General features: G+C 37.8%; 1 protein-coding gene across 1 annotated transcript in view; it reads left to right on the top strand.

The window, feature by feature from the left end:
• rap1gapl (RAP1 GTPase activating protein-like) overlaps nt 1–8866 on the top strand; it is a 12879-nt gene extending 4013 nt beyond the window's left edge. Inside the window, exons 5-16 of the mRNA XM_037676652.1 lie at nt 175–253; nt 1240–1293; nt 1510–1593; nt 1683–1783; nt 2835–2964; nt 3083–3244; nt 6931–7002; nt 8040–8126; nt 8240–8395; nt 8475–8558; nt 8647–8666; nt 8746–8866. Coding sequence (XP_037532580.1) covers nt 175–253; nt 1240–1293; nt 1510–1593; nt 1683–1783; nt 2835–2964; nt 3083–3244; nt 6931–7002; nt 8040–8126; nt 8240–8395; nt 8475–8558; nt 8647–8666; nt 8746–8833 — 1117 coding nt within the window. The 3' untranslated portion in view covers nt 8834–8866. The remainder of the gene's footprint in view (nt 1–174; nt 254–1239; nt 1294–1509; nt 1594–1682; nt 1784–2834; nt 2965–3082; nt 3245–6930; nt 7003–8039; nt 8127–8239; nt 8396–8474; nt 8559–8646; nt 8667–8745) is intronic.
• Nucleotides 8867–10059: the final 1193 nt, after the last annotated feature.

The raw sequence follows: 10059 nt of genomic DNA, 5'->3' as shown, positions 1-10059 counted from the left end.
AATAGATATTATCAGGAGCATTATTTTAAAAAATAAGAAATGTGTTTAAATTGTATGTGTTTGCATAACTTAAGTATTTTATTGACCTGACTGAAAATTGATGGATTGTATACCTGGATTATTGAGCATGGACTTTTTTTGCTTAGATTTTGATTGTCTTTTTATCTCCCACAGGATGAAAGAATGTTCTCTGCACGGGACTTTCTCTGTATCAATTTTCCCCAACATGCCTTCTGCTGTAGAATTAGCAAAGGTACAAACACTAAATGCTTTTCAAACCAAAAGATGTGCAGTACTTAAGTTAAATATTCAGTTGAACAAAGAGTAAATACAACTAAATAATGTTAGCATGTATTAACATTAAGAATACTCGTTTCACAAAGTACTGAAGTGAGTTTGTTTAATTAAGCACTGAAATGTTAGATCACCTGATCCACCCAAAAGCACACAAAATGGTGGTAATTCCATCAATTTTACAAATATTGCACTTAAATTTGGTGTGGTAGTAGCTGGGAGTCAATCAAAAGTCATATTCTGAGAACTAAAGTAAAACTTTTTTTGGTTGTTAGCAAAATATCTCATGAATCTCTGGATGGATTTTAATGAAACGTGTAGAAAGTCATCACTGGCTGAACATCAAATAAACAACAAATAAACTTTTGAAGTCCGTTCATTTTAAAGTTGTTGCCATGGCTAATCAACATTAAGCAACAAAAAAATGATCTACAACTGTAAATTTTACAGCCTTTCAATTAAAGTTTGGTTATGGTAGTAGCTGAGAGTCATCCAGAACATACTCAGAATCGGATGAGATTGCACAAAATGTTTAAAACATTTGACCCAAACAGCTCATTTTCAACATCAGATCATCTTAATCTGAAACTTTGACATGAACAGCATCAAGAGCATTCCTTTAAGAAATAAGAAATGTGTTTAAATCATCATGTGTTTGCATAAATTAAATAGTTTATTGTAGATCATCAGGATACTTCGCTCACTGTGTCAGCCATTTTGAATAATGATTTTTTTTGGTGTCAAAATAAATTAACACATAATTAGTTTGTATATGAATCAAATAGAGTATAAATACTGTTGTATGTTTTAGAGAAAGGAAGAAGGATATTAGGAAAGTAAAATGTACTCACATAGATGGTTTGTAGAAACTAATTCTGCATGCAAGAAAATGTTCCGTTTCTTTTAAAAACTCTCAATGAGTTTTTTTTATTGTATTTATTTTAGATGCTCTGTGACAAAGTGACTGTCTCAAGGTTTGACGTGGTCAGCTACCTCAAGGTAATGCTCTGAAATAACCAGAGAAAATGTTTTTAATATTAAAAAGTGTTAGAAATTATGGCGCAATGTGTGACTTGGCATGTTTAATGCAAAAACCTTGAAATCTGAATTTCAAAACTAAACTCTGATCCCATAGAGTTTACATTTATAGTCATTTGTCCAGTTTGGAAACAGATGATTTCTTCAGAACTAAACCCTGTTTCCTTCATTTCTCAGGCTCCAGACCTCATAACAACATTTGATGAGCACCGAGTTTCTTCTAATTTTAAGTTTGGTGTATTATATCAAAAGGAGGGGCAGGTAAGGCCACATACAGTATGTATACACGTACATTGACCTATAAATGCTGCCTAAATGGGACGTTTCATCAGATCCTCTTCTCTCTGTAGCTCACAGAGGAGGATGTTCTGAGTAACAAAGAGGAAAGTGAGCAGTTCAAGGACTTCCTGTCGATTCTGGGAGAAACGGTTAAGCTGCATGGATTCACAGGGTAACAACAATTTGCAAAATTACGCCTAGATTTTTATATTCAAGCACTACCTAAAACAATCATTAGTGGATGAGAGAAACTAGTTAAAGGGACAACTTTGAACAAAGAATGAACCCATCATCTCAGTGGTTCTTATTAATCCAAGAATGTCGCCCGCTGATGTGATGGTAAAACCTTGAGAATAAACGTTAAGGTGATGTCACCCAATAAAGTGAAGCGTCGTGTGATGTGCTTATACTGATACTATCTCACTCAATTTTAGCTCAATATCTGTAAAAAATACTATTGAGTTTTAGCCACTTATGTGTTGGCTAATGTTAGTTGTGTAGCCATCTTGAATCAGGCTGACTCATGACTCCAGATGTCACTTTCTCAATGATTCATTGTGAGATATTTTGCTAACAGACAAACATGGCACTGAGGGCAGACGTCATAAGTTAATGCCAAATTTTAAAATGCACAATGTGTAGTGCTCAGCAGCTACTGTGGCAAAATTTAGCCTGATATCTATAAAACTGAGTGAGCCACATCAGTTTTGTTTTCTAAGATCAGCTGGCTGTGGCAGCCATGCTAAACTGAGTTGACTTCATAAGTTAATCAGTTGTAGATGAGCATCCAGTGATGTCTTTGAGGAGTGTTTCATTAAAATTTGAAAAGTTGTTCTTGAGATATTTTGCTAACAAACTGACAAACACACACACAATCAATATTATTATCGCTCATATTTTGCTTTTTAACAGCAGGTAATGAGTCACTGCTAGCTATATATTTATATTTTCCTCAAAGTAATCGTTATAATATAAATGAGATCCTTGTAATAATTACTGTTGTATGTCTTTATTAAACATGTGGTTTAATAAAGTAGAATTTCTAAACCACAGGTTTCACAAGTTCCTAAACTGACATGAAAGTGTGATGGTGTGTATTTTTTTTTTTTTAAAGATTCTGTAACTTAAAACACTTGACATTTAATTTTATCAGCCTCTTGCATCTTTTTGAGTTTTGCTGCTGACGTTGGGCTTCACTGGGTAACTTTCTGATTTATTTACAGCTTCAGAGGAGGACTGGACGTGTGTCATGGCCAGACAGGAAGTGAAGCGGTCTTCACTTCCTTTCATGGGAGAGAAGTCATGTTCCATGTTGTAACTAAGCTGCCTTACACCGAGGGTGACCCACAGCAGGTCAGAGCTGTTTCACCGTCTGTGCTGATGATGATTCATAAAATGATTTCCACACAGTATCTCTTGAAAACAAACGTTTCTTGAAGCAGTAACTTCTCCTTTCCCCCCACTTCCTCAGTTACAAAGAAAACGACACATTGGGAATGACATAGTAGCTTTGGTGTACCAGGAGGGCCAAACTCCCTTTTTATGTGACGTTATCAAGTCCCATTTCCTGCACTGCTTTCTGGTGGTGCGACGGGTTCAGAGGGAGGAGGAGGCAGGTGGGGTGGCCTACAAGGTGAGTGATGCTCATCCCGTTTATGAGGACAAGCTGACAAGACATTTACTCATTTCTAAACTGTATTTACATGACATAACACTCGTGTCTGTGTGGGTATGTGTGTATGAATGAAACACCAGACAAAACTTAAAGCTTGCAAAATAATATTACAGACATACTTATATATGCACATATATGTGCATATATAACAGTTTTTCAAGTGATGGACCCAGGAATACAGAGAAGGCAGACAAACAAGAGTGTGTTCACATTAAAAATGTTGTGTTATGTTGTTTATTTGTCATATGCAGGTTAACACAAAGTCAACACTGCAATGAAATGTTCAGGATAAGAAGAACTGGTCTAACTCACTAAAAACAAAACAAAACAATACTAAAGCATGCAATAAGGATACAACATAAAGTACCAAAAAGTGAATGTAGGAGTTGTGGTTTTGTCCCTGGTGTCGTGTTTATGACTGTGTTCCCCCTGATCCTCTGTTTCTCTTTATAGGGTTTGGATTTCTCTAGTATCTATCCCCATCTTGTGTTGTGGTCATGTTTTGCATTCTCTTTCTCCTTCTCTGGCATCTGTGATTACTCACAAGTGTCATCCCTTGGTCTAATTGGTGTTTCCTGTATATAAGTCTGTGTCTCTGTGTTAGTCCTTGTCCTGGCATTGTTATCTGTCCACTGGTGATGTCTTGTCCTGTCCTGTCCTGTTCCCTGTGATGCCTGTTCTGCTCATGTTCATTTCCTGGTTTGTGTAAGTTTGCTGCCCCGTCAGCTCTTTTGTTTTGTAAAATAAATTACTTATTTTATATTATCTTGAGTCCTTGCCTGCCTGCCTGCACTATTGGGTTCACCAGCACCAGCCAATCGTGACAGTGAAAAAAAAATATATATATTTACAAGGTCCAAAACAAATATAGTAAACAACCACATGGTAGAATATAACAGTACAAGTAGAATGAATTTGTATAAATACGTATTTCACAGACATATAAGCTTAAATTTTCATATTGCACTTAACTAACATATGCTATACAGATTGTGTGACAGGTTATTGCACAGGTACTGAGTACCAGCAGTTAATTTGAGCTGGTGTTACACCATATTCTATGATCACCGTACCAGCATCAATCGATTTGCAAATTAAGCCCTGGTGAGTACCACTGAGATTGAAGTATGATGGTAAGGTAGTGACATACATGATACAGCCACATAGTGCAGCAGTAACAAACATATTAAGTGACACAGATGTGGCTTAGTGCAATATTATTGTCAACTGTTCAGTGTTATTTATTGAGAGTTCAGTAATCTGACAGCTTGTGGGTAATAACTGTCTTTGAGTCTTTTTGTGCACGATGGCAGACTCCTGTATCGTCTGCCTGAGGGTAGTAGACGGAAGAGTTCTTGTGCTGGGTGGGTGTGGTCCTTAATGATGCTGCATGCTTTACAGTGTAAAGTTACCATGTCTGTGTAAAGTTTACACAGACATGGGCTGTGATAGATGTCCTGGATGGTGTGGAGGCTGCTACCAGTGATGTAGCTTAATTGATTAAACAGTAGTAATGGGCAAATGATACAGAGGCTTCAGAGCTTGTCACTCTTCCTGAAGCAGAGTGATTCATAACACCATGTCTAAGCTTGTAGCAAAACACCATCGGCACAGGACCAATGATGGTCGAGGCTTCAGATGTCAGCATTGCTTTATTTCACTCCATTGGCTCCCAAAGTTTCAATGCATTCTGATAATTCCAGTTTTACAGATCTGAATGGTTTGCAGCTACACAAGCTATTTAAGATGCGTCATGATTCTTAAAAACTGTTGGTTATGTGAGGAGATAGAATTTTGGAAAGTGAATTTGGTGTCGTTCATTGGTTTTCAGTGAACGACGTTCAAAAGTTTGAGATCAATTTGATCTTATTCAGTCAAATAAATACAACGTGTCCAAGGACGCACATTTTATGTTTCAATAAAATTACAATTGTTTGTAGGTGTTCGCTCTGCATACAGGAGTTGTCTTTCAGCAACAACACATAATCCATGCTGAGACACAATCATTATTTTGTACAAATGAACAATGTATACAATTAATCTTTTTTTATTCTTTATTTGCTTCCATGAAATGAAATTGTTAGTGCTTCAGTTGCTTGTGTGAGGTTGATATGGCTCCTGTTGTCCGCCAGCCAGGTATCTCCATCAATGAAGCTGTGAAGCTTTGACGCTTCATGAGGCTTCACATGCCCATCACTATTAAACAGAAAACTGTTGTGGCAGCAAAAAGAGAAACAAAACACCAAAGCCCTTGGGGACACAGAGGGGACACACTGCCAAACTCAAGGACTGACTGTTAATATGGACGTGGGCTGATGAGCTGAGTGGAAACACCTGGGCTACATGACATAAAATAACAGGGAACAGGTGAGAGTGGGCGGGGCAGAAGCTGAGGAGCAGAAAGTGAAAGGGTGAAGGTGGCAGGTGGTGGTGGGCACAGTTCCACCAATCCGCTAACAGCTAATAGCCAAAATAATTTTTCGTTTAGTGGAATAGCGTTTTTGCTAACTTTGAAAACCATCCACCTATCCATTATCTTTACCCTCTTCTTCCTTTATGGGTTTCAGGGGTCACTGGTGCCCATACTCAGCAGTCACTGCGAAAGGTGGAGAACACCCTGGACAGGTCTCCAGTCCATCACAGGGACACGTAGAGACAAACAATCATTCACCCTCTTGCTCACACCTAGGAACAATTTAGAGTTACCAATCAGCCTAACATGCATGTTTCTGGTCTGTGGGAGGAAACTGGAGTACCCCCCCAAAAAACACGCATGCACGAGGAGATCATGCAAACTCCACCCAGAAAGACCCCCGGCCGGAATTGAGCCGGCGACCTTCTCGCTCAGAGGCAACAGCTCTACCAACTGAGCCACTGTGCCGCCCACTTTGGAAACCATTAGCAAAATTAACTTCAGCTTATTTAGCTTTCGCTAACTTTAATTCCACTAACAAATTCACAAACTTGTTCCTGTCAGTTGTAGCATTTCTCGAAGCATCCGTTAGGCACGCTATTTGCTTACTACGTGTGCACGTGACAAGACGTGACAAGACGCGTGACTGGTCGACGGATTCAATTGGAAGAAGACAAAGACATGTGACTCAGATTGAGTGACATTCATCTTAGCAGTTAGCGGCATAGCATTAGCTTCTGCTAACTTTTTTACCTGTTTAGCGTTAGCAAAGCTAATTTTGTAGTTAGTGGAATATGTGTTAGCGAAGCTAGCTTTTTTGTTGTTGTTGTTCACTGTGCCCAAACACTGGTGGCAGGAAAACACAGGGATGCAATGACGCATACAAAGAAAACGGAAACTAAACATCACAAGAAATAAACATAAAAATACATTTCAAAACGGAAAGCTTCATTAAATTTATATCATGGCTAATTAAATATTTTGCTAACAGACAGACACATGCATTTTCAGACATGTGTAGAATTTTTATTTACTTTTATCTTGTGAATAAGTGATACAATATTGCAAAGCAGATTCACTATAAAATTAATCTTCATTTGCAATACATTATTTTTGTTGTATATTTTACATTTTTTCTGAGACTGGATGTAAAACAGGTCCAAGATTACTTTTGTTTCAACCTTGTTAAAATTTGAACTTGTGCACTCGGGTCATTGTTTTCTACCTCCAGGTGACTGTTACAGCCAGAGAAGATGTTCCTCCTTTTGGTCCCGTCGTTCCAGATCCTCCCTTCTTTACAGATGTAAGAAACAACAGGATTTAAAGCTCGTAGGATCCTATTAAATCATTTTCAGTCACTGTTACTTCCTGACGTGTCCAGTATTTTTGCATTGCAGCCACAGTCTGTTTCATTATATTTGTTCACTGAGAGTCTCTGTTTTTGACACATCACAGTAAACATACTGGTGAAATTAAACCACACAAAAGTAAGTACCGGTATATGTGTATTTGGCCTATTATTTCTTTGTTTGATAGTGCTTTTTGGCAATAAATCATATACCATTGTAAAGCTTGAGTTTCCACTTAAATGGTGCTGTATTTGTAAGGAAAAATCTGTGGGCTGAGCAGCAGAATTGATGTAGGTTGCACTCATAGATCAAACTAGTCAAATATTCTGTTGATGCCAAACAGCTTATTTTGTGATTGACTCCACTGACCAACACAACCATATAGACTGACTTGCAACAAATGCTGGTTGAAGAATATGATACCCCCACCCAGTACTAGGTTACCAAGCTGGTTAGCATCATAATGGGGAGGAGCCAAACTGTTGTGGCTGTGTATGGTTCATCCACATGCTACTGAGGCCTTCTTTTGAATAGATTGTTAAATTGCCAATATGTCTTGTTTCTTCAGACTTCAATCATCTAATCCAGTAAATGACACCAAACAGTCAATAGTAAAATACAAATGCACATTGTTTGACAAAACATTTGGCTAGTTTTTCATGGGCGATACCCACGTACACAACTCTGCTGCTCAATCTATAAATTTTCCAAACAAGCGTGGCACCATTTAACAAGTAATAACACACTTTCCAACTGAATAAGATTTTTTGCCAAGAAGTTTTATTACAACAATGAAATAATCAACCAAGCTCAAAATATTTTACTTTTTGTGCTCAGTTTTTAGAGACACAAGATCCTCACTGCTGATTAAAGTTTATTGTTGACCTGCCTTTGAACTTGAACGTTGCCTTTTCTGCACATGAGCCATGCATTCAGTCTTACATATTGTGTTTCTGGATGAGGAACAGTTTCCGTCTATCTTGTCTTTTAGCGTTCACAGCTGAGAGAATTCCTTCTCACCAAGATGATCAACGCAGAGATTTCCTGCTATAAGGCCGAGCAGTTTAACAGACTGGAGGTAGAAGGAGAAACAAAATGTTTTATTAATGTTTCTGTTTATCACCACCATCAGACTGTTCTTCATAATATTTTCCTCTGACATGTGAGATTTCTTATTTGTCTCCTGTTCAGCTGCGTACGCGCTCATCACTCCTGGAGAGCTTGAGAAATGAACTCTTCACCCGTTCCCGGTGCATGATGGGAGATCCATCGCTCACTGCTGTCCCCTCCTCTGAAGGTGTGCGAGCTGCGTCTGAAGGAGGTGGAAGCTTTATAGAAAATTTTAAGGTGAGGGCTGAAACACAGAAACATCTGACTGGGACCTAATTATACATTTTTTATTTAACCCCCCTGAATCGTCCTTTAGAGGGCCATCAGAGTACGGAGCCATTCGTTTGAGAATCTGGGAGTGCCCAGGAAGATATCTGGCAACATGTCACACAAGCCAAGGGTAAAAACAAAGCAGCATGACACATTTTGACTAAATAACAGCTCATCTAAAAAAGATTGAAGTCAATATGGTTCTTCTTTTTTTACAGACAGAGAAAGACGGAGAAAGGTGAGACGAAACAAAAGTGAAATGTTTGATATTTAGGAGCTGAGGAGGAAATAAATAATTGTTTTGTTTCTGTTTTCAGTGACAAACCTTCAGGACTTCTGCCTGACAGTTCAACGACATCTGACCTCAAAGATCAAGCAAGTCCTCAAGAGGAGACAAACATTTAACTTAAACTTTTCAGACCTACATTCAATTGTAGATTATGAGCTATATTATTGCTGTGGATCAATTATTTGTAAATAGAGTGTAAAAGTAAATAGATTTTTCAGAAAATATAATTATTTTGCAAACATAGAAGAGATATTTTAGCATACAGACAACTGTTAAACTATATTAGACTGATGATGACTTAATGTAAAAACTAACAAGAAAGATGAGGATGTGTAAACAGTTGACATTCAGTTTTGCTTTAGTGATGAATTTAGAAAGGGGAGGAAATTCTTAAAAGAAGAACGGTCTTTGTTTTTGGTTTTAATTTACAAAAGCTATGACAAAATAAATGTAAGTGGTTGGAAAAAAAACTATTGTATTATTTATTTGAAACACCCACAATATAGGTTATTATTCTTTTTTTTTCATTTAGTTGTCTCATTGAGCCATGAGGACTCATTTTCAATGAGAGACCTGTTTAGGGAGCAGATGGGGGTTAAGGGCATGGGCCCAGAGTGGGGCAAATGAGGGTGGGGGCAGGTGTGGGTGCTTCACTTACCCCACACACATTTTTGATGTTGTCGGTACCGGGGCGTGAACCGACGATCTTCCGATCACAGGCCCACCTTCTCTAACCTCTGCGCCACACTCCCCCATAAAGATTATAAATTAATTATGGTAACAATTCATACAGTCTGCTACTTTCAGGCTATTTAAAGGGGTACTTACAGGGTAATTACTTAGTACTTACCTGGGTATGCACAGGGTAATTCAAGTACTTACGAGGGTACATACTAAGTAGTTGCAAGGTAATCTTTGAGGTATGTACAGTGCACCTACTGGGGTATGTACAGGGTAATTTAAGTACTGACGAGGGTACATGCAGAGTAGTTGTAGGTAATCTTTGGGGTATGTACCTACGGGGTATGTACACAGTATTAGAGTACCAATGTGAATGAGTACTCTGTAATTAAGAGGAAAACTACAGAAATATAATTATCAAACAGTAAAACCACAGACATTGTAATGTCACAGAAACGTATTCAAACAAATCCCAAAAGTGAGTCAGAATTGTACCTTAGTGGGATCAATTTGTTGCTTATGTGCATTACAAATAACTGAGTTTCCTTCCTTTTTAGTTTACATTTAAATTATTGATGACTCTTAGTCATTTAATTATTATTTTATGGAGTTAAAGAGACAAAAAGGAACAGAAAACACAAAATACATCATAGATTACCAA

Source organism: Nematolebias whitei, chromosome 5, assembly GCF_014905685.2.
Source record: "Nematolebias whitei isolate Nwh7 chromosome 5, NemWhi1, whole genome shotgun sequence".
Taxonomy (NCBI): Eukaryota; Metazoa; Chordata; class Actinopteri; order Cyprinodontiformes; family Rivulidae; genus Nematolebias; species Nematolebias whitei.
This window is presented reverse-complemented; position numbering and strand designations above follow the sequence as displayed.